Raw genomic sequence first — 26,910 nt, forward strand, 5'->3', positions numbered from 1 at the left:
CCCATCTGTTTTTAACAGAACACTTTCTTCCTCAGGTGGTAGGAGGGACCTGTTTTCACTATCACGTATATCTAGCAGCAAACCCCTCCTTCTATGCCATTGTGTGTCAGTTACCGATATGAATCACATCAGGCTTCAAATATTGCTGCCTTCCAGGGCTCACTTCTGCTCTTTTTAGACTGCCCTGTGTAAGGTTTTTTTTGGGTTTCCCCACCCTCTTTTGATATATAAAATTTAATATGAGTCATATTGAGTTACTGCTCCATCTTGTCTTACCTTTCTGTCCACCTCAGGCGGTAAGCCGGCAGATCTCCTTGGAACAGCAGCTTCAGACCATGCGAGAAACCGACCACATGTTGCAGGTCTTGCAGGAAAACTTAGCAGAGCTGGATAGACAGCTGACATCTTACCTGACTGATAGGGTAGATGCCTTTCAGATGCCCCAGGAGGCCCAGGTATTCCACTATAGCTTTTCACTACAAAACATTTTGAAATATCTCGTGATAGTGCTCAGCCTAGACTAAGTAGTCCATGAAAGCTTAATTTCAGTCCTGTGCTGATACACTAGGTGATATCTTTTGTAATCTGGGTTGTTTTCCTGTTTTAAGAAGGTTGTATTGAATAACAATTTTAACAGCTTTCAATTTAGCAAGCTGTCACCACAGTCAGAATATTTAAAATAAACCTGGTAGTGTTTAACTTTTACAGAGTGGATTTACTTCTGGTGGGTAGTAGGTGGTAAGCAAGTTCCTCTTCTCTTCTCTGCAAGCAATTCTGTAACACTTTTTTTCCTGTTTCTATGACATGGCAGAAAATTCAAGCTGAGATTGCAGCTCATGAATCCACCTTAGAAGAGCTCAAGAAAAGTGCTCGCTCTTTCCCTCCTGCTTCTCCTGAATGCAAGTCTCCCCGTGGTGGAACTCAGCTGGATGCTTTACAAGTAAAAATGAGAGTTGCACTAAGAATTTAAATGTGAAAAACTGCTGGTTTTCAATTACACACTGCTGTTGTCAGCCTGTAAATTGCTTGGTGTGGGCAACTGAATTTTAGAAGTAAATAATATATGCTTTTACATGCTTTCATTAGGAAACATGCAGCACTAGATGAATCGAATAAGGAAATTTAAATTACATAAGTATTGTGGGATAAATGCTGAAAGTCAGAAAGTTATCTGTATTTTAGTAGAATGGATATTTTGAAAGACTACAATATAGAATTATAGCTCTCTTGCACCTCAGGTGGAGATTAGGAATTAGGTGATGGAATTTTGCTTGGCAAGGAGAGTTGCCATGTATACTGAGTTGTGTTGGCATGAGAAGTGAGTTAGAATCTGTGAGCACAGATGCTTTAAGTGTTATTTTTTGAAGTGCGGATATTTATTTAAGACAATCTTTTAACATAATGTTTATTAAAACAGAGAAAACTCCGTGAAGTATCTACAAAGTACCAGCTTTTCCAGAAACCAGCCAATTTTGAGCAACGCATGTTGGATTGCAAGCGTGTGTTGGATGGTGTAAAAGCAGAGCTTCATGTCTTGGATGTGAGGGATACTGACCCAGAAGTAATCCAAGTTCATCTGGACAGGTGCATGGTTAGTAAGCAGTGTTCTTAACTCATGCTTGGGGGGGTGTTTCTTGTGTGCTGCTTTTTGCCTAAACTCTCTCCTGAGGAAATTTTGCTTAAAGTCCTCATGGAACTGTTACAACTCTTTGCAAAATGCCAACAGAACAATTGATAACTAAAAAACTCTATTTTTTTGGGGTGAAGCTGTGGACATAATAGTAGCGGACTGTTGATTACAGATGTGGTAGAACAGCTGAGGTTTTTATAAATTCCCTTCCCTGTCTCATCTTTGTGTTACAGAGAAGCATCACTCCAGGGGCAAGTTTGCTTAGTCTTAGTATTTGAACTACACTATACATAAGATCAAGTGCAGATCATGACGTTAGCCTAGGCAAATGTGATGTTATGGAGTAAACACTGCTAAATTATTGAGATAATTCTCTTTTTTTGGGGTGAAAATTAAAACTAGAATGAAATATGGAACATCAGAAGTTTGAAATGTTGGCTCAGAGTTCAAGTGCAATCTGATGGTCAGATCCCCAAATGAGGCAAAGTCTGAAAATGTGCTCTACAAATTGATCACCAATATACTTGTGTTTTCAGAAACTCTATAAGACCCTCAGTGAGGTGAAATTGGAGGTTGAAACTGTCATCAAGACAGGAAGGCAAATTGTACAGAAACAACAAACAGACAATCCCAAAGGGATGGATGAACAACTGACAGCGTTGAAATTTCTTTACAATGACTTGGGGGCACAGGTAAGAAAAACAAATGTACATATGAACATTTCTCTGCATATAAGTTTCCTTCTTGTTTTGATGTCAGATGCTGTTTTAAGTTTGACTCTGAAGCTGATATTGTACAGTCTACTTGCTACATCCAGAAGCAGTAGTTGAGAGATCAAAGATCACACACAACAATCCTGTAGTTGTGCAAGATGCCTGTGCTCACAGGGTGTTCCTGAAGGGGAGGTAGCCTTGAACAAAAGAAGGTTCACAGAGCTTTTATCATTCTGGCAAAGATGGCCTGCCCTTTGTTATAGTCTTTGAGCACTGTTGTATCTTCTTTTGTCTGTAAACCAGCCTGCAAGATAATTTACTTACCAAATGGTCATCTGAGAAGTTTGAGTCTATGTAACTTTTTTAGGAGGTGTCATGATGGTTTCTAATCATAATCCACCTAAAGTATTGCTCTCAGTATAAAGTAGAAAATGCAGGAAAACCTGTATTTCCCATGAACTGAATGAATGATTGTTTTTGAGTAATTTTCTTAGTAATTCAATAGTTCTTTATCCAAGTGAAATGTTTAAAAATGGTTAAACCCTTAAGGGACAGGGGGAAAATAAGGGATTGTTTTGCTACCTAAATTGAAAGAGAAGTCCAAGCAGACTCATACCTGTTTGGTGCTCTGTGAATGAAGCAGTGGGTAATTGGCCAGATTACATTATTGGAGTTATCTTGAAATGGGCCCTAGGACATTTTCATTGTTGTAAAGTGGAGAACATTCAGGAAGGTGTGGGTTCTAGTGAAACCTATACATCTTGGAGATATCCTAGATACCTATACATACTTGGAGAGCATGTAGACAAATTGGGAAAGGACAGAAAGGCAGAGTTATTTGCAGAATACTGTTGTTATTTTGTTTGCATCTGAATTTATTTTTTTAGATCTTCAGAGTGCCTTATTTTGAATAAATACATGCAAACACTAAGCTGAGACAGAAGGCAATTTTTCGAAATGTCAATTGATTCTGACTGTTATGGTTGGATTTATTCTCAAGTCTGTGTTAAAGTTTGACCGGACTAATTGTGTAGCCAGTGTGAAATAGAATTGATTATACTGCAGCAAACATAAAATTTCATATTCACTTTACTGAGATGTTTTCAAGGGCAGACTAGACTTTCAGTGAAATTTTTCTTTACAGCTTTCTGCTAGCAGTCTATCAAAATACAAAAAGGAGCTGAATTTTACCTGTGTGAGTTACTGAATGGATTATATATCTGCTTGAGTTTCAGTTAAAGGATCATAAACAAAGTCAATTTGGTGATTACTAGCTATAAATAAATTGGTATGAAGGTTTATTTGTCTCCTTTAAGTGTATCTTACTTTAAAATAATTCCAGTTTTATATATTCTATTTTATATAGTAAGATGCAGATGGTTTATAAATGAATTTTCTTTTCAGGGTCCTTACCTAAAGCAAGACAGTATTAAGATGCAAGGATTTTATATACTCAGGGTGATATTCTAGTTGGCTAGCACTCTTACTATCTTTTAAAATCCAATTTTGTTTTCTTTTTTACTTTTTTGTAGGTGACGGAAGGAAAACAAGACCTTGAAAGAGCATCGCAGCTGGCACGCAAAATGAGGAAAGAGGCTGTCTCTTTGTCAGAGTGGCTAGCTACCACCGAGGCTGAGCTCGTGCAGAAGTCCACTTCAGAGAGCTTGCTTTCTGATCTGGATTCAGAAATTGCATGGGCCAAAGTAAGCACGCTCTAAATATCTGTAAATTTTTAACATTATGGCAATACTATGTAGAAGCAGATGTGAACTTAAATCCCTGTAACTTGTTCCTAAATCTCTTGCATCATGAAATTTCAGTAGATTCAAATCATATTTAGTACTTTAGTGAGTCTGATCTGTTTTGTCTTGGGCATCTTGCCTCAAATGGCCAGTGAAATATTAAAGATGTTACTACAAACTTGGTATGAATAGGTATTTTAAGTGACTTACTGTATCTCTAACACAGTTTGTAAGTATAATATTCTTAATTATCAGCAAATATGATTTTTGTCTGGGACAGATATTTTACTAGTAGAGCAAACTGGAAGGTCACTGATGTTTTTAATGAAAAATTGAGTTTGTAACTTTGCATTGAAACAACTTTGCCTTCAAAATTGTGACTCTGCAAAACAAAAAAGCTCCTGTAATTCCTTATTTTCTTTCACCTATAAATTGGAACATTTCCTGGCTAATGTGTTATAATTATTCTAAAGGAAAGTATTTTCTCACACTGTAGAAACTTGTGTCTGTATTAGTTGGAGTTTTGCAAAAAGTGTCAGTTGATACAGTTCAGCAATACCGATGTTTTCAGTCGTTATTTTCGGTCTCCTTTTACTTTTGGAATAGATCTGTGTACAATCTTAAAACCTGAAAGCTTACAGAATTACAAAAAGACCTAATAACCCGTTCTCACCCATTTCACTCAAGATTAGCAACAATTAGCAGTACACTTCTGCTGTGGCAGTATCCATGAGATTTCTTTCCAAACGGTCTTGTAAATACTTACTTATAAATGTATAGTAAGTATACTTCAATAAGTAATGCAAATAGTTCATGAACTATTATGCACCACGAGGAGGACAAGCCCTTTATGTTGCGTGCAAAGTTGTCCTCCCTGTCTTAAGGTTTTCTAGATGCAATTTTAAAATGTAGTAACTTGAGTATTTGTTTCTAAGATAAGAAGGAAAGATAAAATAATCAATTATTTACTTCACAGATAATAAAATGTTCAGGGAGCTCCAGACACTAGTTGTGATTAACTGCATTCTTCCACACACTGTACACTGACATCAAAGAGCTTTCTAAATAGCCAGATGTTATCGATAATGATCAGTGATCTTGTATGGCAAGAGGTGCTATTTTCCACATGGAAACCACATATTAATATTCAAAAAATGACCTACTACTTAATTTGTATGTCAATATGCATTATTTCAAAGAAGGTGATTTTTAAATTTTTAATTTTTATTTTTTTTTTTTAGATTAAAAATAGTATTTAAAAGCAGAGATGACTTGGAAAAAATATGAGAGCTGAAGATACATATATTTAGGTATCCACATATAGGTAATATAATAGGGTTTCTGTAATATATAGCAAGTGAATTGAACATATGCAGTAATGAGTGGTGGTGGTTCTCAAAAAACCATTCAGCCTTGGCCTTCTGCTTTTCTTATTGTTGCCAAGTGTAAACGTCCTTTAATAGGAAAGATACAGAGAAATACAAAATGTCTCTTGAAAATTGTGTTCAGTGTGGTGCTTGACAGTGCAGAAAAGAACCTTTTAAAATAGGATCTGTAATGTGATACGATGCATTTGCTTTACCTGCATAAAGAAAAGGAACTGTGAAGATGATATTAAAAAAAAAAAACAAAACAAAACAAAAAAACAAACAAAAAAAACCAAAAACAAAACCAAACAACAACAAAAAAAAACCCAAAAGGTCTCAAGTGAAGTTATTCAGGACAATTACGTGATTGTACCCTTGCTCTCTCTCAAAAGAGAGAGATCACTATCTAAAGAGAGTGAGTGTAAACAGAAGATGATTCTACTTGGTTTGATTTTTCTCAGCTGAAGATCATCTATGAAATTATTTGTTTCCTGTGGAGGTAAAAATCTTCCTCTCTTGTCCTTGTGGTTGGGGGCACCGTACAGTGTTAATAGCTCCTCTTGTTTCAGAATGTGCTGAGAGAGCTGGAGAGGAGGAAAGCTGATCTGAAGAGCATCACAGAAAGCTGCACTGCACTCCAGGCTCTGGTGGAAGGCAGTGAGACTTCCCTGGAGGAGAAGCTGTGTGTCCTTAATGCTGGCTGGAGCAGAGTTCGGACCTGGACCGAGGACTGGTGTGACACTTTGTTGGTAAGTTGCACGTGAGGAATGTTCAGAGTGGTTTTCCCTCCACACCCTTGGAGCAGTTGCAGTGTTTACTTTTCTCACTTTGCTGTGATGTGAAGCTTCCATGGTGCCTAGTGAACTTAAGGGAATGTAGAATGGGTACCTGATTACTTTATAGATGGAGAGGCAAGTCATGAGGCTACAAACAATGAGGAAGGTGGGAAACTGTTCTGCATTTTAGATGTGCTGATAGGCACTGATGCCATGACCTTGGTAGTAGTGGCTATTGCTCAGTGGGCAGGAGATGAAAACGAAGAATCTGAATTTGAGAGTGATGAAACTATGCAAATATCCCAGGCAGACAGTTAACTTTACCTAATAGGAATAATTTGCTTAGTTGTAGAGAATAAAACTAGGTGTAACTTTTTTTCCTTTTGTCTTTATCTTCTTCAGTGCTAAGATTCTTTTCTGGGTTGTTACTATCTCTAGACTTTGGTGTAATTCCTCTTTTCTATAAAAAATCCAGCATGCGCTTAGAGAACATCCTTCACATATCTGTTTTAATCTTTTTATCTTTCCTTTTTCTCCCCTTTTATGTGCCATCACATTACATTTTTAATCTTTTGTCCTTATTTACAAATTTATCTCCTAGTACCTCTTCCCTGTTAATGTTTTATTGCTTTCCCTTTTGCTACACCAATAGTGCTAGTCTTTTGTGTCCACTTTTAATTTAGCTCTTAATAAATTCTTGCTACCCTAGTGCATAGAAGTACCTTGCTAAACTACCCTGAAATGGGGCATCTACCATTGCACATGGGCCGAGTGTGTTATGGGGCATACAAGCATTCATAAAACCGCTAGTGGGTTTACCCATTAACTTGTAGTAGCTGATTCTGCCAGATTAAAATGACAGGAAAATCCCCACCAGGTTATGGAAGTGTTTTTTGTTTCATAACAGGTTAATTAGAGCCCAGAAGTTGGATGTTGTGTTTTCTGTGTAACTTTCTATAAGATTATGAATTTATTAATGTAAGTAGAAAACAAAAGGAACTAGCCCAAAAGGATTGGTTTCATGAGGCTGCCGTGTGTGCTGTTCGTTATTCAGCCTGAAAGAAACTTCTGTGCCAGCTCCAGCATGAACAGAATGTTTTTGTGTCGATAGCTTTCCTTGAGACCCAGATGATGGCTGTTCGATGGACAATGGATAACTTCCTAGTGGTGTTCAGCAAAGCACTTGGGATCCTCTGTCAGCCAATTGTTCTTTCGGACAGCCTATAACTGCAAATGTTTGAGTATGTCAACTTGGAGTTGAGGCCAACAGTGTCTGTTTGGCCAAGTAAATGGAAGACTTAAGTGTATTATACAGCCTAAAGCTGTAAGTTTTATTAAATGGACATGAAACAGTCTACAATTGATGCTAGTATCAGACTGAGGTTTTCAGATAATTAAGGTATTTCTGTGTTGTTCAGTTATGACAATCCACCTTCAGAAGCCCCTGATACGGGCTGAAATTGAGGAAACTTTGATACATACCTATCTGATGAGCCCTATGCATCTTCTCCAGTGCCTGTTGCAGGTTGTACTGTTTGTTTTATAATCCAGTGATGTCCATGTTTAGGAGTAGTGAGGTAGTTTACCTTTATTTGTAAATGCTGTAAGGATGATCCACAACTAAAAACCTTCTAAATTATGTTCATTTCTGGTGATGAGTGTTGTCCTTCTGCTGACTTTGTTAGGTTACATTTTTCTTTTGCTAGGTGAAGATAGAAGTTTCTTGATGTTGATATAGAAAGCAATCACAGGTTTCCCCTCTCTTTCCTCCCCTCCCTTTGTTTTGTTAGTCTAAAAGATCAAAGCTTAGATACCCTTTTTGGTGGTAAGAAGCTCTGCTGGATAGTACTGCTCTGAATCTCTGAGAGCTTTGTTTTGTCACACTGGTCTATGGCACCTAATGCTACAATCTCTGACCGCATATGAAAGCAGACCTAATTCATATGTCTACAATGTGGTGACTTAAGAGGAAGTAATATTTTAATGTAGTCAGCGAAATAACAAAATTTGACTATTATAATTTATAGGGTTTGGTGTAATCCCCCTTCAGTGAAAAAAACAAAAAACAACAACAAAACAAAACAAAAAAACAAACCAAAAACAACAACAAAAAAAACAAAACCCAACCAACCAAAACCACAACAAAGCAACAGCAACCACACATTATGTGTACTGTTGTATCTGCTAGTGATAATTGAAAAAAATTTTTTGTCAACTGAGATGTGTTTTGGCTGTAGTGTTGTAATACATTGTCTTTAGTTGGACAAATGACCTCAGCTATTTCTTTTTTACTCTTTATATGAATTAGGAACAATAATATCAAAATGTCTAGAATGAAAATTGAATTCTTGTAAATACTTATTCAAGGTGGAAGGTACAATCTAATCTTCACTGTTCTTTTCAATGTATCCATAACACTCTATTCTATGGATCTCCTTTTTACTTATAATGGTGGTTTGGGCAGGCTTGTGGTTTGGTTTTTGTTTGGTTGTTTTTTGTTTGTTTTGGTTTTTTTTTTTTTTTTTTTTTTTTTTTTTTTTGGTGTGCTTTCCTTGTGTGGGTGTGCTTGGTTTTTTGTACTGTTTTTTTTTTGTAGATTTTTAACTTTCTCACATTGTTACTTTCTTTTTAAATCTTTTTCCAGAATCATCAGAGCCAGCTGGAAATTTTTGATGAAAATGTTGCCCACATAAGTACATGGTTGTATCAGGCTGAAGCCTTGCTCGATGAGATTGAGAAAAAGTCAGCAAGCAAAAAAGAGGAAACTGTAAAGGTAGGAAATGTTGCTGTCAAGTAATCACTTCTGGATTCTAACTGAAGTCAAGTCAGGTCTGCTGCCTGTTTTTGTTTTGTTTTTTCAAATATTTTTTCCTTTACTATGATAACGATTTGCATTTTCTTTCAATTCTTAGCGCTTAACATCTGAATTAGATGATGTTAGTCTTCGAGTCGATAATGTGCGTGATCAGGCTATCATCCTAATGAATGGTCGGGGGGTGTCATGCCGTGAACTTGTTGAACCCAAACTGGCAGAGCTGAACCGTAACTTTGAGAAGGTCTCTCTGCACATCAAAAGTGCCAAGGTGAGGATAAACGAGTCCCAAAACATGCTTGGGGGGTGGTCTATGCCAAAATGATGGCAAATAGCTTTAGGGGATAGATCTTTGTGTTAGAAAAATACTTTGCTACTTGTTATTCTTTTAAGTGTAGATATTTATATGTGAAAAATAGACAGACTGATTTTAGACCAACTGCTTCCTTTTCCTGAATAGCAGGTGATGACTTGAGTTGCAAGGGAAAATTTACAAATAACTGTGTGTTATAAAGATTCAGAAAAATTTATAAATTGCATATTTGTATGAACTACAAAACAACACCATAAACTAATGTGACTGGAAAGTTTTTGTTTGTTTTGAGACCAAAATGCTCAGATTGAAGCTTGGTAATCCCTGTCAACACTGTGTTCAAGCTAACTCTCAGTGTTAGATCAAACAAGTCTTGCAATTTTTTTTTTATGCTGATATCTGACAGTCCTGCAATTCAGCATGCTTGTTCATGGAGAATTGGTTTAAATCATTAAACTGTGTGACAGCTCCAACTAAGTTTTCAGTTTGTTCAAGGTTTTATTTTGCTTTGCAGATGCTTGTTGGACAAGAACGACTTCCTATCATGTCAGAGCCCCGTGATGTCAGAGTAGCTTTTCCAGACCTGGAAAAATTTGAGTGTGACATACAGAATATGTTAAAAGTTGTGGAAAAGCATCTGGAGTTGAGTGGGGAAGATGAAAAGGTTTGTGAACAATGGAAGAATTAAATAATTAACTCCCTTTCTGTTTTGTCTATGTGTTACATTCCTGCAGACTTCGAGAGGGAATTCTCCTGAGAAAATCTTTTTAAGACAGGAGTAGAAAATGAAGGGAATTACTAGGTTGTTAGAAACACTGCAGAATTTTCCTATACTTTTCCCATAGCTGCTGCCTCTTGGCTGGTACACTGAGAGTAACTAGTCATACATCAGTCTGTATTTTCATCACAGCTTGCAGGTAGTGATCTTTGATTTTTATTTTTCTTGTCTCTTCTACTCAGACTAGATGTTTATAAAGAATCCTTCCTGTAAGAGTGCAAAATGTTTTTGTTTTTTTTTTTTTTTTTTTTTTTCTTCCTTTATATCTAACTGGCTGAAATTATGTTGAAATGATTACTTAATGCAGCTGAGCCTCTTACTATGTATTTGGCAATTTTGGGCCTTTGATCTCTTGCACTGGGTAGATATTTTTTTCACTTTAAACTGGTATGACATACTTAATCACAGTACATAGGTCAGGTTAGTGGATGCTTGTGAGATGAGGTGCAAATAGAAGTGTTGTAATATGGCTCATAGCAAGTCCAAGTAAGAACTTGGAACAAAATTTATCTTTTTCTAGATTCCTATCTAGGCTCTGCTATTCATCTGTATAGAACTATCATACTTTTTTTTTTTTTTTTTCATCTTGTCCAGAATAGCCTTGTTGGCTACAAAATTGGGTAGAGTCCTTCCAGGCCACCCTATCTGCCTTCCTTTTAAGCACATGAAATATATTCAGCTTTCCAGCTCAGTTTATAAGTCTGTGGAAAATGGCCTGTATACTACAGAAAACAGTTTTTTTAAAAGGCCTCTATGGAAGTGACCTATTGTTATAGAACATATGCTTCCATGTGTTCTGTTTTTATATTTAATATGTTTTTGTTTTCTTGTTATTCTGCTCTGAGGTTGCTTATTATTGTCAAAAAATTTTTGGAATAGAAATGGAGCTGAAGTCATAGCACCCTCTTGCTATTGCTGCCTACTAGTGGATCAGTGAGTGAACTTCCTACAGGGCATCTCTTTATAGAGTTTATGTAATGACCAAGCTGGATTTTCAGATTTGGTAGTTGTAGAGGACAATCTCTGCTTGAATTTGTTTGGCTTACATTTGGATAATAGAGCAACAGTTTGGTGCCATTACTGTTAATATCTGAGCAGGTAATAAATTAATTTTGAAAAGCGTATTTAAACTTTCTGTAGATAATAGACTTGTGTGATTTTTAGTTGGATCAGGAAAGAGCTCAGATTGAAGAAGTCTTACAGAGAGGAGGGCAGTTTTTACAGCAGCCTATGGAGGACCATAAGAGAGAGAAGATCCGCATACAGCTGCTACTTCTGCAGAAAAAGTATAACAGTGTGCAGGTATGATTATGGTCATGATTATGATAGTTAATGCTCATTTATGCAGTCTTCCCTCTGGTATCCTACTTACAACTTGGTTATGACTAGTGTATAAGATTCTCTGGGGAAGAGTTAAATGTGCGTATGCACAGTCTGACTCTGAATCTTTGCAATTCCAAAATAGGTAATTTTGTCATTCCAAAGTTTTGGGATAGTGGTTTTGAATTTTAAAGTTCTTTTCACAGCTTCACAGATGATCACCCTTATATGTATTTACACAGATGGGTGCAGACAATCAGGCATTTGTTTCACTGGTTTTCCAGCTGAGGTCTGCCTTCACCACCAGGCTGTGTGAAGACTGGCTACGTAGGCACATGTACAAAAACATATTGAGTTTTCAGCTGAAGAGATTGTGTGAATATGAGTCTGCTCCTGAATTCCTCTTGCTTCCTACAGAGGGTATTATCAGCAGCGGAGGACTTTAATATGTTTCGGTGCTTTCATACACATGCCACATTAAAAATGTTTTTGTGTAGAACAAAAGGGATCTGTATTGTTATAGTACTTTTAGCTCACGTTTGAATTGTACTAGAGATGATTAGGTGAAGTGTAGCTCAAAGGCAGGGTAGGACCCACAGGCTGGTTTCAATTACATGCCTGTGCAGATAAATAGAATATAGCTATTAAAAAAAAATGGCTATTATTGCATATTTTGAAATTTATTTCTTCAAATGAATCCCTCAAATGTCTTTTTCTTCCAAATAAATAAGACCTGTTATATTCACTAATTCTCTATTCTCATACTGTATTTTCCTAACGCACTGGATTTTAGGAGTGCAGGTCATTTCAAAGGAGGCAGGTGGTGGAACTTTCTCCAGCGTTTTCCCAGTATAAGAAAGAACATGACACTCTAATGAAGTGGCTGGATGAGGCTGAGCACCGTATGTCAGGGCTGCAAGGTGTGGAAGATGAACAAAAACTACAGGTAAATGAGACTTCTTTTTTTCTTAGAGCAAACAGAGCGAATGCTATGTATGAACTTTAGAGATTCACATATTAGGGATTTATGGCTGTTTTGACATGTTCTTGGAAAGAGGCATTTTCAAAATGATGGCATTCATTTTTCATTAGGAAATTATCTGCATATGAGACTTCTGCATAGTCATCATAGGTCCAAAATATCCCAGCCATCAGGCCCAAGTCTCAGAGTGTCATCTGAACAATGTGGTTGAATCAGGACAGTTTCTTTTGCCAGTCTTGCTCATGAGGATTATGCCTAGCTCTTTCTGATACCTGGCTCAAACAGCCTGATTCAATGTCTGGTTGGTGCAGGTATGATAAAAGCCTTGTTTGAGGCTTAAACGCAGTGCCTCTGCATCCTGTGGCTGGGATATTGTCACTACTCTGACACTGCATTTCAATGCCTCAAGTGCTTAGGGAGTGATAACTACCCTCATGTGATTGATATTACTGTACACAATGAAGGTTAATAAAAATGACAAAGGTTGAAGTATTTCTGATGAAGAAAGTTATGTGTGATAATGTGTGTGTGTGCGGGTCTTGACAAAACTTCATAATGGATTTAATAGGATGTCAATGTGATAAAATTTACTGCCCAGAAAGCTGTATGTCTTAATTGCTGAGGGTACAGACATTTTCAGTGGTTTTCTTGTTTTGTTGTGGATTTGTGGGAGTTTTTTTGGTGTTATTTTTTTTAATTTTATTTCTTCTTTTCATCTATCAAAACACTTTGGCTGCATGGTAATTACGTTAATATTTTAGGCAATAAAAGTGAGGAACCTTGTGAAGCAGTAAGTAATTTCTTGGACAAGCTCAGGGGCTAGGCAATCTGTCAAGTACTTCTCAGTTTCTGCGTATGAAGCTTCATAATTAAAACCAATCAATCTCTCTTTGACTGCTCTAACTTTTTAACCCAACACCAATTAACTTGAAGGCAGGGGTAAAATGCTCTGATTCCTTGTGAGACTCTCACCATAAAATCATAATGTGGTGCTCTTCATTCACAGCTGTAGTGCTGTGTGGCTTCAGCTGTCTATGATAGCTGTAGACCTATGGCAGATGGCATGCCCTCCATGGTCATGTAAGCTATGCAGTGTCAGCTATGAAGGTTAAACCTTTCAAATCTGCTTATCCTTACAGAGTCTTTTTCAAATTATAAGCCTCCCATGCAGAGCTGGGCAGCAAAGATGGCCCCAGGGTCTGTTTGACTGTTGGATATCTGACTGCTCTGTTGGGTCCCCAGTGGTCACTCCTGGTGTACCGTGGTGCTTGCATGTGAGATCCTTGGGACCCAATTGATGCCAGGGAATTACTTTGAAGGAAAGGGGAATCCACACACATTTAAAGTAAAACAGCATGATTCAGTTTTTCTGTTTGACCATCAGCTGCTTTCAGTGAATCAATTATCACTTTGAAAATGGAAGGATGTGCACCTGGATGGTTCTTTGCTATGGGAGTAGTCCAGCTGTGCCACTGACTGATCTTCCTTGTCACTGTTGGTCTCACTGCAGGTTGACTGATCTCTGAGGAAGATCCTTAGCCTCCTATAAAGCCCTTTTATTTAGGGATATACTGCGGCTAATCCCTGGCACTGCTGGTTACACTCCTGGATTACTGCTCCTTGGTATCTGGGTGCCGAATGCAGAATATGATGTAAATATGGATTACCATAGCAATTATAATAGACCATTGATGGAGTAGCATTATCTTTGCTCAGAATTAGTTAAGTTGTATAAAAATATCCGTACACTTCCAGATGTAGTTTCTAGTCTGGCCGAGTCAGCTAAGCTTTCAGAAAGGGACCACAGCAGTTTTCCATTACTGCTGTGAAACTTGGAAACTGCTGCCTTTGCTTCATGTACTTGTGCCTTTAGCTTTCTGATATTTGTGTGGTAAGCCAGCCTGTCTCAAGTGACCTTATTTTGCTTTTATGGCTTGTTCTTTCACCTGCTTTTATTTATACTGAACACCAAAAAATGATATGGGACCATACCATTTCTAAAGGGAGGAACAGTGTTCCCAAATAACATCATCATTTTAGAAGAACACAGTTGCTCCAGACTTTCTTGGAGCCACCAAACTTGACTTACACTCAGCACTAGGGGGAACCCTAATGCTAAAATTCTGCAACAGAAACTGCCCCTCCCCAGTTTTTACCACCTCACCTGTGCTTGAATGCCCTCGCTCTCCCTTCTTTAATCAGTAGGGATGTCAGCAGGGAAACCCTGGATATGTATCCATAGGGTTGCCAGACTACCAAACAGTAAATTGCAGTGATTTTTGCTCATCTCAGGTCAGGACTAAGAAGCACTAAATGAGTTTTTGTCCTACTGATGTGCAGCTGGGTCAACCTGTCACCTTGATGTAAGGAAGGCGCAGTGAGCAGAGGAAGGAGGAACTAGTGCTTAAAAGAAACAAACCGGGAGGGAAAGCAAGATTTCAGCCACCAAGCTGGGGAGTAGACTCCAATTAAGGTTTTATGTCATACATTATTTATATTTTTGTAAACGAGTATGGAGGAGAGGACTTACTTATGGTGCTTGAAGGTCATATATATCTATATATTGATTTGCTGGTAGTAGCTGGATCATAAATGATCATGTATGATTCTAGGGATTATGGAGTTAAATGTCTCTGAAATACTGGCAACCCTTCGGCATAGAAGATACTTCTGAATAATCCTTATTTTGCCACAAATATGTTGGCTATAGAAGCCTGCATCGGAAGTTTGTATCTCCTTGAGTTCCTTCTTTTCTAACCTTGCTTTAGTATTTATTTAAATTGCTCTATTCTGACTTTGCTCAAAATGAGGGAAAGGAAAAATTAAGCCTTAAATTGCAGAGGTAATTAGTTGACTAAAGTTTCTGAGAGATTTTTCCAGATTTTAGAAAACTGGTTTGAAGTTAAAATGATAATTTTGCAGATGGTAAATGAATTTGCTGTTGCAGGCACAGTGCAGTTTTCCCTACAAACTAAAACACAGGCACCATCTTGAAGGCTCTTGAAGCATCATCCCTGTAATAAAGAAAACATGTTCGCCTATTGTGATTTTTATAGGGAGGGTTCTGGGTTACTTAAATATGAACCATTAGCTACATTGCCCACAAATATGTTGCTTACTAACTGCATTAATTAACCCAGAAGAACAAATAAAATGGACATGAGATTTTAGCTTTGGAAAACCTTTTCCTAGACAATGGGTATGAAATATTTTGAGTGGGATAGAGAAGGGTCATGGAATGGTTAAAAAGTGAGCATTTCTGATCAAAAGGGTATTTATTTGCAAATATAAGTAATGTGTGGTGATCTGAGATTAGACTGGGTAAACACTTTTGGTTAAAATATAAATGTAGTTAAACATGCAAGGTAATTGTTAATTTTATATCAAGTTCTTGGTCAGTGTTTTCCAAAATCCACTTGAAAGCAAGTCAGAGTATGTGCTTGAATTGAATCTTTTGTAGATTTTGTTTCAAAATATATTAAGTGTAAAAGGGGAAAGGGGAAGAAAATCTGAAACCAAATTTTGAATCACAGATCCAGCTAGATGCTAAGTATAGGAGGAAACAAATTTTTATTTGACCACTGAGTTAAAATTATTTTTAGCAGCTCTCATTGAGAGACGTTATTTATAGAATGTACGCTAGTAACTAAGTATTCCCCGTTTTTCCTAGTACGTAGAGAGATCAAATTTAGTAAACATGTTCTGTCACCACTGAAATTAAAATAGAAAAAGGCTATTAAATTATCCAGTCAAATTTCTTCCTAAATAACCTTTGATTAACTTCTAATTTGTGGGTGCTTAAGAAAAGAGTTTGCTTGCCTACTTTTAAATTAAAAACACACACACACACACACCCCCCTAAACCCGTAAAACCCAGCTTCTATGACATTTAGGTGTTTGATTCATGTGAGACAGCTATGTCAAACTTCTGCTCTTCCATTTCTTAGTACATTAAGCTGCATTTTAGAAGCTGCTAGTCTGCAATGCAGGGTAGAGAACAGCTGAACAATTAAAACTTGGCTGTATTAAAGCACTAATGTGCTTATAATGCTTATATATGTTCACCTTTAAGAAGGAGAGTTGTGAAAGGAGGAAACATCGTTTCAGTGATGGGAGGCAGCTGGAGGAGATTAGCAATGAGGTGTGGTCTGCAGGAACAGCACCAGGAGGAATTAATTCACTGCTTTGCAGAAGAGCAGCAGCCTGGCCCAGGATGGTGGTACTGGAGAAGCAGGAATTTTCAGTACATGTCAGTGTTGACAACAACTGGAGAACAAGCTTGCTGCATGCCAACAAATGCTGTTTTAAATCATGTGCAATTTTTTTCTAATGGTAGATAAAGCAATGTGTGTGAAGTAGAAAGATATTAAAAGTCCAGTGACCTGTTCATTTGGATGAAGTCTAGATTCCGGACTGTTGCCTGTGTGAGAATAGGATTTGTGGGATGATGGAGAGTTAGAGTTGAATCTTCACCTTGTGAAGATGTTGCACATGGCTGTGAAGCAGTAGTCATCCTGGTGTTTGTTCAAACCTAGGCTTGCTCCACATTGCTGGGGAAAAGATACTTTGTGTTGCAGAAGCTTTGCATGGGGCCTCTCCTTCTACAGGAAATCATATCACTGTCAAAGCCTTGGGCTTTTTCTCCAAATTTCAGTGATGGAAGCTGACAAAATATATACAGTGCCTCAAGAAAATGTGTTTGGAGAGCACCAGGGACCAAGATGCTGGACTTGTAGCTAAAGCATATGGAGTAGTTTGTTTTTTACTGTGGTGCTTGCTTGCTGTACTGTTACTGAATCAAAAGCAATGCTGAGTATTTTATGACACTTGTCTGTAATACTTGTTTTCAGTAGACTCAATTTATGCTTATGTGCCTGTACATTCTATTTCTATGGTGTGCAATGAATGAATGAGAGCATACTGTGTTGGTGGTAAAGGTCTTGTGGAAGTACAACTGTCCCCAGTTTTAATACAGGGATGACTGACTATTTTAAAAAAACAAAACAGGAAAGCCCCAAGCCAACTCAAAAGAAATAAAATCCTTAGGAGCATTCAGTGCATGAGGAGAAAACCTGAAAGGTAAAAATGTGACCATACCTATTCTGCTGCAGTGCTCTTTCTTTTTGCACTACACATGCTGTGTATGTGATTCTAGTTAATTTGAGTGACAGATTTTAAGTGCTTAGAAACATGTGGAGGAGGAAGATACAGACAGGTGTTTGCAAACAACCTTGTTAGTGGGGTTTAATATTTTACTGATGGTCAGCTGTGCTAGTGATTTGCATGTGTGCACCCAGCCTGAACTAACTGCAAAGTAAAATTTACTGCCTGAAATCACTGGTGGAACATACATTTATTCTTCACGTTCTTAACTGTATTCTCAGCTGTTAGTAAATCATACAGTCGAGTGCCTCTGCCTTGCTCGACTCAAATTTACTGGGTACAGGACGGCGGCTTAGTTGCTTGAATTCTTCAGTATTTGGAGGTGGGTATTGTTTTTCATTGCTGATTTTAACGAACTGGGCTGTGTTCAGAGATGGTAACAGAATCCTGTCGAACAAGAAACCTTTTCAGCAAAAATCTCCTTTCAGTCTTCGGAGTATCTGCTTTACCTGCCTCTGCTACCTTTGCCAGGCATGGCAGAGTGTAGCTTCTTGCAGCTGGCTTCCTAATGCTTCAGATCCAGGCTGTCATTTATGATCCAAGAAAAAGCTGCCTTAAATTACTGTTCTTGCTTTCTTATCTGCTAACATGGTACTTGGCTAGGTAGCCTGGTCTTACAGTCAGAGCAGATAACGATTGCCAAGCTCTTGAGGAGTTAGTGTCTCTTATTGCTACAAAAAGCATATTGTGGGTACTGGTGGAGCACTCATTTATATAAAAAATGATTGGGAAGTGTGGGTGAGATGTTTATTGAAAAGAATGTGGAAAGGAATGAAAGTCTGCCTCAGTAAATCGGTAATTTCTGAGAGTCCTTGATGATGGAGGAAGCAGACGGTGGGTTGTAATCGCGACTAGGTACAGGCTTGATCAAGAAGTGTAATTTCTGGAAGTGGTGTAAGGAGCAAGGTGTTAAGGTGAGAGAAACAGCAGTGCCCTTCCCACTCCCCAGAGTTTTAATAAAGAATGATACAGGGTCATTGTGAAGCATGGTATCTACTGTTTTCTAACTTTTTTTTTTTTTTATAAATATAGAAACAGTTCTCTGCAGGACTTTCAGGTTTCTGAATTTATGTAACTTTAGTAGAAATGGCTTTGTCTTGTCTTTTAATGTAGAAAAGTACTTATTCTGAATATACTTTACTGATTTAGGATTTTTTATGGAATTGCTTGTTTGAAATATAAACTGAACTTTTGTGTTTGTAGGCAATTCCTGTCCAGCAGAGGTTAAAAGGCCACTTTGCCACAGGGGTTAGGAACTTGCCTTTTTCTGCTGAATACTTGGTTGAAATCAACAAAGTCTTGCTGGCCATGGCTGATGTTGAACTGCTGCTGAATGCACCAGAACTAAACACTGGCATCTATGAGGATTTTTCAACTCAGGAAGATGCGCTGAAGGTACTCCATGTCTAAACATTATATGGAGAGGGAAGAGTGAAATGAGGGAATAGCAGAAGAAAGACCACCACCTTCTGTGGTCTGTATAGCTGTATTTTTATTTTTGCTCAGTACATACTAGATCAATATGCACTGAAAATTAATGAGGAGACAGTTTTGTGGTTAATTTTTATTTCTGTGCAGAATCTGGGTACAAAGCAGAGCAGTATGGAAGCTGGGTGGGAGGTTGAGGGAGAAGGGTTTAACTTTGTTGGAAAAACTTGTGGTTTTCATCACATAGTTTACATACTATGTAGATAAATGATAAAGCCAATTTCTTTACGTTCCTGCTTGGTCTCATTAATACTATATATAAGACCACAAGGTGACAGTACCTGTTCTGATTAGCAAAGCATCATATGTGCTTAATTTTAAGCTCCCACTGCTCATTGTCAGCCAGTGGTTTCACCTGTGTGACTAATGATGAGGAAGTAGGTAAAGATTTGCCCTTCTTCAAAAGGGGATGTAGAAAGTATGTTTGAAAAGACTGAATACTGCTATCAAATGGGAGTTAAGGATGTAGAAGGCTGAGTCGTGGTTATACAAATTCCCACAGAAAACATCCACTGGAGTTGGGAATTGCACACGATGTGGTGCAGTGTAGATGTACCTCCACGGGTTGGGAAGCTCCACGGGGCCCATGTGTCCTTATAGTTGAGGTGGTCAGACTTTGCCTCTCACCAAGAGGTAGATCAGCTGTTTCTGCAGCTGTTATACAGGTCTTTTAAAAGCTTTTCAGAATTTCAGTCCACTTTTCTGACCTGCTTTTCTTTATGCTGTGTACATGCTTTCATTTTTCATATTTGTTTTCTGGCATAGTTTTCAAAAGCAAATAGGGGAATGATGCCAACCTTTGACAAAGCTGGTGACTCTTCTGTTTTGTTGATGAGATTCTCTTGTCCCTGTTTACTCTGCTTCTGTGGTCCTTTTAAGTACAATTAGGAGTGTTTATGTTAAGATGGGTTTAAAATACTTCATTTTTGTGCAGGTCTCCTGTCTGATTTTGAAATTTTGGTATATTGTAAGGGTTTTCAGAAGAAGCAAATATCAAAGCATAATTTTTAGAAGTATTACTGTTTTAAATTAAAAAAAAAAAAGATAAGTGAATTCTACTGTTTGCATGGACTGTTTGTCCTCTCAAATACCAAGGCAGTCTTAGAACAGCATCTGGTTTAAAGGTATTTTCACATCATAGTTCAACGTGATTTGAGATAGATTGCTTTAACTTTGTCATATAAATCTAAAACTTTTATGTAGTCTATGTTTTTTGCAGTTCTGCACGTATGGGAGGTTACATGAAGCATAAAGTCACATTTTGTGGCTCCTTTTTTTCATGAGGAAGGAATATGTACAGTGACTTCATGACACGGGCAGTTTTGTTTAATAATGACAATACTAGTCTTTTGAGAAGTATGGTGTGCCCCTTTACCTCAGGAACAGATTGGATATATAAAATATTTCATCCTACTCATAAATAAACTGAGAAGGGCACATGCTTAAAAAGGTGTGATGGACTGCTCGATTCAGTTGCTAAAACTGATTTAATCTGTAAACTGCTGATGGTCATGATCTTATTGTGGATACTGAATTTTGGAATGGCATTTTGAAGAGATTACTTTTTGGTCTTTTTATTTATTTTTTTATTTTATTTCCTGCTGGTGTTGATTTTGCTAATGGCTTATGTCATTACTGTGCTTGCAGAACATAAAAGATATTTTGGATAAACTTGGGGATCAAATTGCAGTCATACATGAGAAGCAGCCTGATGTTATATTAGAAGCATCTGGGCCTGAGGCGATACAAATTGGAGATGCACTAACCCAGCTGAATGCGGAGTGGGACAGAATTAATAGAATGTATAATGATCGTAAGTGGTAAGTCAAGGATGTTTGGTTTCTGTGACCACGTGGTAAGTGCTTTACAAATGTACCCTAATGATGAAGATCAAGAGCTTTGGGAGTAATCAGCTTTGATATGTTAGTGTTACACAGTAATTGCCAGTATTATTGAATGTTGAAACAGTTAAAATGCAAATTGTAGTTTGAGTGATCCTATGAAGCTGGTTGTTTTTACTTTATAAAATAGAATATTTTGTTTATAAACCATAAAATCTTTCATTTTTAAAAATTTTGTGCTTCAGAGAACAAGATAATATTGAAATTTGTGCTTAAGAAAAATATATTTCCTGTTTCCTTTCCACAAATATCAAATAGTTGTAATTTCACTTATGCCAAAAAACATGTGTGGGTGGGGGAAGAAGTTAAACTAAGCTTTGATTTCTCCCCAGCCCTTAGAGAAGATACTCTAAACTGAAAAAGCCGTATTATCCGAATTGACTTTAAATGTTTAAAAACAAACTCGGTATCACTTAGTCAAACTTGGAAAAGTGTGTTAGACATTTTAAGTTGGAATAGGTGAAAGTATGAAGGTATGTATTCAGGGAGTTACCACTAAGCTTGAAGGTACTCAGACTGCAAACAGCAGTAGACACTGAGATTGCCGCTATGTAAAAAAAACTTAATGACTGAAAATGATTTTCTGAAACTTAAAATTCAATGCAAAGGTTCGTGCTGTAGTTAATTTGCTTTTACAGTATTTGCTCTTTAATGGTGATATGAGGTTATGGTTAATGCAGAAGTTTTGTAGAGCACAAAGTAATGTCTATCCATGTTTGCTTGTTTTGTAGCACCAGAAATCTGATATCAAACACATTTGGTACTGTATTTTAAAGACATGTTCTTAGGAAGAGTGTGTATTACATAAACTGGTGTTTTCAACTCTTTCTCAGAGCACTGGTGTATATGTAGGAGTATAAAAATTAGTTGATGGTATTGTCTAAGCAGACCTCCAGAAATTTGGGGCCACCGGATCAGTGAATCATCAAGATTTCTAATAACTCAGCAGGCACTGTTGTTTCGCTGTTTTTTAATTTGAAAGCGTAGTGGTACCATCTAGATACCGCTTTCTGGGCTCTTGCTGGCTGCCCATGGTCACCTGTTATATTTGGAGACACTGTTCCAGAATCTAGTGCTCATCTGTATTTATACACCTGCAGTTTTTCTGTGGTCTTCATAGGTATGATGTGCACTAAGCTTTAGTTATGCCTATTTTTCCCCATGTAACTTAATTGAAAATCTTTAACTAATATTATCTTTTTGTAAGAATGAGTAAAATTTCATTTACTACTTAAATTTGATTTCATTAAGTAGCCAGGGTTAACCAGAAACCTAGTCTTCCCATTGAAAAAGATAGGCATATTGAAAAGTAAGTTCAGTGTTCATCATTAGCTGGCAAAATGCAACAGAATACCTCCTCAGTTGGTTCACCGAATACAAATTAATCTTGAACTTCATAGAGTTTGTAAAACTCTGCATCTTAATGAAAATAATATTGGGTGCAATTTTCATACAAAAGGGAGTACTGGATTAGCAATTTAAGCTACCTGGATATATTAAAATGCTGCAATGTTAGTAGAAGGGTATACTTTAAAGAAGACCATATTCATATCAATATTAAAATGCTGTATTTTGGCATTAGTATTTTTATACCCTTTATGTTACTAGGAGGAGTTTTTAACCAAGTTTATCCTTGCTTTTCTTAGTGTTGACCCAAAGTATAAGCCAGAAGGCTATAGAAGACTCATGTCCTTAATAATCTTTGGCTTTTTTTCTATTTCTGGAGTTGATGGAGATTTTGACAGAATTAGGAGAAACAGCATCTTAAGTCAGTGGCTAAAGATTGATTTAATTTTCAGAGGCAGTAATGATTTTGTGATTGAGTGCCAGCTAAGTAGTTAAACCTTTGATGAAAGCTCTGATGTAGCCAAATCAAGTTGAATTAAACTGTACTTAGCAAAGCTTCTAAGTGTTCAAATATATCCAGTTGACTTCTGCTTGGTGCAAAGTAAAATATTTGCGTGTGTTATGTGTGTGTATGTATGTATGTATGTATGTATGGACTTAATGCTTTGTTAAGCTGTTAGTAATGGTTATTGCTTGCTAGTTCTCCTTCGGCCATAGACTTTTCCCCACTGCTAAAAGTACTGATGGCTTGGAAATGAGCTGCGGTTTGGAAGCAGGTGGATTCCTTCAGAGGAGGCAAGGAGTAGCCAAGTCTCAGTGCTCTAGTAACAGGACTTTGGTACTTCTGTCTTTCAACTGAGGCAGTCTGTAGTGAAACAGCAGCATGTGCATCTGGCTCAAAACCAGAGGGAAACTTCAACTCGTTACCCAAAGTACTGATGGAACTCTAGGCTCAAAACAGAAACGACAGGAGTTAAAGCTTTGTATCTCAAAGTGTTCTCCTCTGAAGTTCTAAAATTTTGGATTCTGAAAAAGTCATGTGCTTAAAACTCCCCCAAAAACTTCAGTTTTGAAGGAAGCCAAGGAAATATTCTTTTAAACTATTTTAAGTGCTTAGGATATCTCTTTTCATTAAATGTGGAATGAGATACTATTGTGAGATAGTATGTTCAGTTAGACTGAAATGTACCTGAGAAATAAAAGGAGATTGAGATTTGGGGTCAGTCTACAGGTTGGTCTAGTGTATTGAATTGAGATTTGTGCAGGAAACTGAAACACTAGAACTAAGAGGTAAGGTCAGAAAAAATTAAGAGAGATTTCTAAGGCTTTATTCTTTATTGGAACTGGCCCATGTGAATTGGGCCATGAAAAATAATAATAACAAAAAACTCTGTATCTGCCAAGAAATATGAAGGTCTTGATAAAAATTAGATAATTTTGATGAAAAAAACCTCACTAGGAACTCTGGGATTGTTGAATTTAATTAGTGAAGACAATAGGATGCAATGGTAACTCTTTAAAGTTTGATTTTGGATATCTTTGATGTTATGCTGCTAATTTCAGATTGCATCAGTATATATGCAGAAACCCCGGAGTCTTTGCTGTTAGAATTGTTTAAGACAAAAATAAGGGGCTGCAGATGAGATCGTTCCTCTGTCACTTTAGAGGGTCCTCTGATTACCAGGAGACCCAGTCTCTTATGTCTTTAAAGGCTTTTTTTATTAGTTTGGAATAGGATACTATCCAGTCTGTTGGTGTTGATGTAGGTTTCATTTTGTTTGCCTCAAGTCCTGTGCCCTTTGAGACATCTGTCCTATTTATTTTATAATGCGAACATAGAGTTAGCAATCAGCAAATAGAAAGCAAGCCACTCTATGCCTTTCTGACATGGTTTTCTTATTTAACATTCATGAGCTGGTTTTGTTAGTTTGTTAACTAAAATGAGAGTTCTACTATGTTAAAAACAACCTACTGATTGTGATAATTTAGCTCGTTCCATGTTAGAAAATGTCACCCTTCAAGTTAAGTTACATATTAATTTGAGGCTGCGAAGATGATAATAATTAAATGCCTGGTAAATTATTTTGTGATTAAATTGTATAAGACCTACTTCTGCAGGCCCACAGGTAATACATTCAGTTCTATATAATCAGACCTTCACTTATTAAATTCTAGGCACCAGCACCCTATGGTTTATGAATTAAAAAATAAAAAATCTGAGCATTTAATTTTTCAAATTCCACACTGTCTGATATCTAAACCATTTAATAATAAAGAAAAAAAGTGTTCTGCGGACCAATTTGATGCAGCTGATCAATCTTTGTTTTTTAAGTGATAGAAACAGAAGTTTGCTTAGGACTGCCCTTTTTTCCTTCAGCTGGAAGTTAATAACAGCCTGTGCTGTTGACTTTTACCAGCTGCCACTGTGTTAGCAAGCTTCCAGTACTGGGGTTTGGCTAACTGGGCTGTATGCTAGCCTTTCTGTTTTGCAAGGCCAGTTTCTACTCCCTGGAGTAGGAATTGTAGCCTCTTCACCGAAACAGTTTGGATGATTTTTCAATGTTTTGTTTTCAAACAGTTGCTTCGATAGAGCGATTGAGGCATGGAGGCAGTTCCACTGTGATCTCAATGACCTCTCCCACTGGATAACGGAAGCTGAAGCGTTACTAGCTGATGCCCGTGGTCCAGATGGCAGCCTGGAGCTGCAGACAGCTGGGCTGCACCAGCAGGTATGTAAGGTTTGTGCAGAAAATGAGCAAGCTGGAAAAAAGTCTAGATTTTTGTCTAGAAGTCTACTTTTCTATGTAGACATATAGATTTGAAATGAGGATGTGCAATTACACTTTATAAAAAGTGGTAACTCTTCAAATTTCCTTTCAATTGTAGTTCAAAATGATTCTTGGAAGAGCTCAACTCCTGCTTATAGTATGGGGTTTTACGATGACTCTTAGTATGGATGGGTTTGAGATAGTTTGGTAATTCAAGTGTTGGCATAATTTTTATTGTTTTATAAGTTTTATTACAGCTTTAAAAATATGTTAATCAGTTCAGAAATCCACTTTCTGCTCATAATTAAAAAAAGGACCACAACAAGGATCAGCTATAACTTAACAATTATTATTTAGAGTTAATGACTTTGTAAGATCCTGCCTTGTGTAAGCAATGTAGAAAAAGAGAAGATGCCAATTGCAGATGCCTTAAGTTTTTTTCGGACTTCACTTCTGGAATTTAATTCCCTGGTGTCTTTCTCGCTCATCATTAGGGAAGAGCAGACTTCTGTTTAGCTAAACTACTTCCTTTTAAATAAAGAGAAGAAAACATAACTTTAAGGATCAGATTTTTGTAATGATTTATGAATGTTATCCAAGAATTAGGTATGTTGTTACAAAAGAAATGTATGTTCTGCCTAACATACAGTTTGTATTTTATCCTTGTTGCTGTTTGGAGTTTTCTTGTAGGGCATTTCCCTTCTCTTTCTTGAATCATCTTATTTCTGATCTAGTTGCAATGAAATTTTTACTAACAATGTAAGGTGGTTTGGGGACCATGGCAGCAGAGCCATAATTATCCTACCTAAAATACTGTTAAGTTACAGAATCAGTCAGGGGCAGCGGTTATGAAAAGAACCAGTTATAAAAAAGTCATACCATCTGTTAGCACTGTTAGAAAGTGCTGTATATTAAGAGGAAAGGAATCGAACATCAGTGTGGATTCTAGCACTGATAGTTTAAATGATTTCTTGTGATCCTAAGTAGTATTCGGCAGCCTATTCTGTGTCTTATCTTTTTATGACTTTCATTAGAAAATTGAACTTGATTCAACAACAGACGCTTAATAACTTAAATCAACAGCATCCAATTTTAAGTAAGATGGCTTTAAGTGCCTATTTTAGTAAAATGCATATTACGAGCCACAGATCAAAGTCACTTTAGGTCAGTAATAAAATTCTGTGCGGCTTTTATGTTTTTGACAGGAACTTGAAGAGGGAGTCAGCAGCCATCAGTCCAGTGTTTCAGCATTGAACAGAACTGGGGAAGGGATTATACAGAAACTGTCTGCTACAGACGGGAGCTTCCTACGGGAGAAGCTGGCGGGATTGAATAGGCGCTGGAAAGCAATCACCGTGGAGGTCATGGATAGACAACAGAGGTAATAAGTTAATGGGAAATCTGGATGTCTGACCAGATCCGATGAGGAGAATCTCATTTAGAAGACTCTGGGAGAGTTAGTGCATTCTACTGCATGATGTCATTAATCTGAATTTTCCTGACATTCAGACCTCTGTGTTTTGAAATGTCTCCTAGAACCAATTTCTCGTGAATGCGCCTGCAATTGACTGCTTAGTGAGTTTGTTTAATACAACCCACCAAATGACAATCACAGAACTTTTCTTACAATTTTCCTTTGTTTTTAAAATAATTTCATTGCAAAGCCAGACTTTTTAAGGAAGGAATACTCAGCTACCTTCTCTGGCTGAAGCTGAACTGTAAATAAATGACCTTGCTTTCTTTTTTTGCATTGTCAAAGATACACTAATTGAAACACTTGCATTGTTCTTGGATTTGCACAACACTGTAA

General features: G+C 37.2%; 1 protein-coding gene across 5 annotated transcripts in view; it reads left to right on the forward strand.

Moving 5' to 3' along the window:
- Positions 1-26,910, forward strand: part of UTRN (utrophin) — a 387,073-nt gene that overhangs the window by 120,901 nt on the left and 239,262 nt on the right. For all 5 annotated transcript variants that reach the window (XM_042795633.1, XM_042795636.1, XM_042795635.1 and 2 more), the window contains 15 exons: positions 294-455; positions 812-940; positions 1,418-1,591; positions 2,167-2,322; positions 3,876-4,046; positions 6,022-6,201; positions 8,873-9,001; positions 9,141-9,311; positions 9,868-10,017; positions 11,296-11,433; positions 12,245-12,397; positions 18,800-18,991; positions 20,732-20,904; positions 24,911-25,061; positions 26,306-26,481. In XM_042795633.1, the coding sequence (XP_042651567.1) occupies positions 294-455; positions 812-940; positions 1,418-1,591; positions 2,167-2,322; positions 3,876-4,046; positions 6,022-6,201; positions 8,873-9,001; positions 9,141-9,311; positions 9,868-10,017; positions 11,296-11,433; positions 12,245-12,397; positions 18,800-18,991; positions 20,732-20,904; positions 24,911-25,061; positions 26,306-26,481 (2,405 nt within the window). The remainder of the gene's footprint in view (positions 1-293; positions 456-811; positions 941-1,417; positions 1,592-2,166; positions 2,323-3,875; positions 4,047-6,021; positions 6,202-8,872; positions 9,002-9,140; positions 9,312-9,867; positions 10,018-11,295; positions 11,434-12,244; positions 12,398-18,799; positions 18,992-20,731; positions 20,905-24,910; positions 25,062-26,305; positions 26,482-26,910) is intronic.

This window comes from Tyto alba, unplaced genomic scaffold (assembly GCF_018691265.1).
Source record: "Tyto alba isolate M040663 unplaced genomic scaffold, T.alba_DEE_v4.0 Super-Scaffold_22, whole genome shotgun sequence".
NCBI lineage: Eukaryota > Metazoa > Chordata > Aves > Strigiformes > Tytonidae > Tyto > Tyto alba.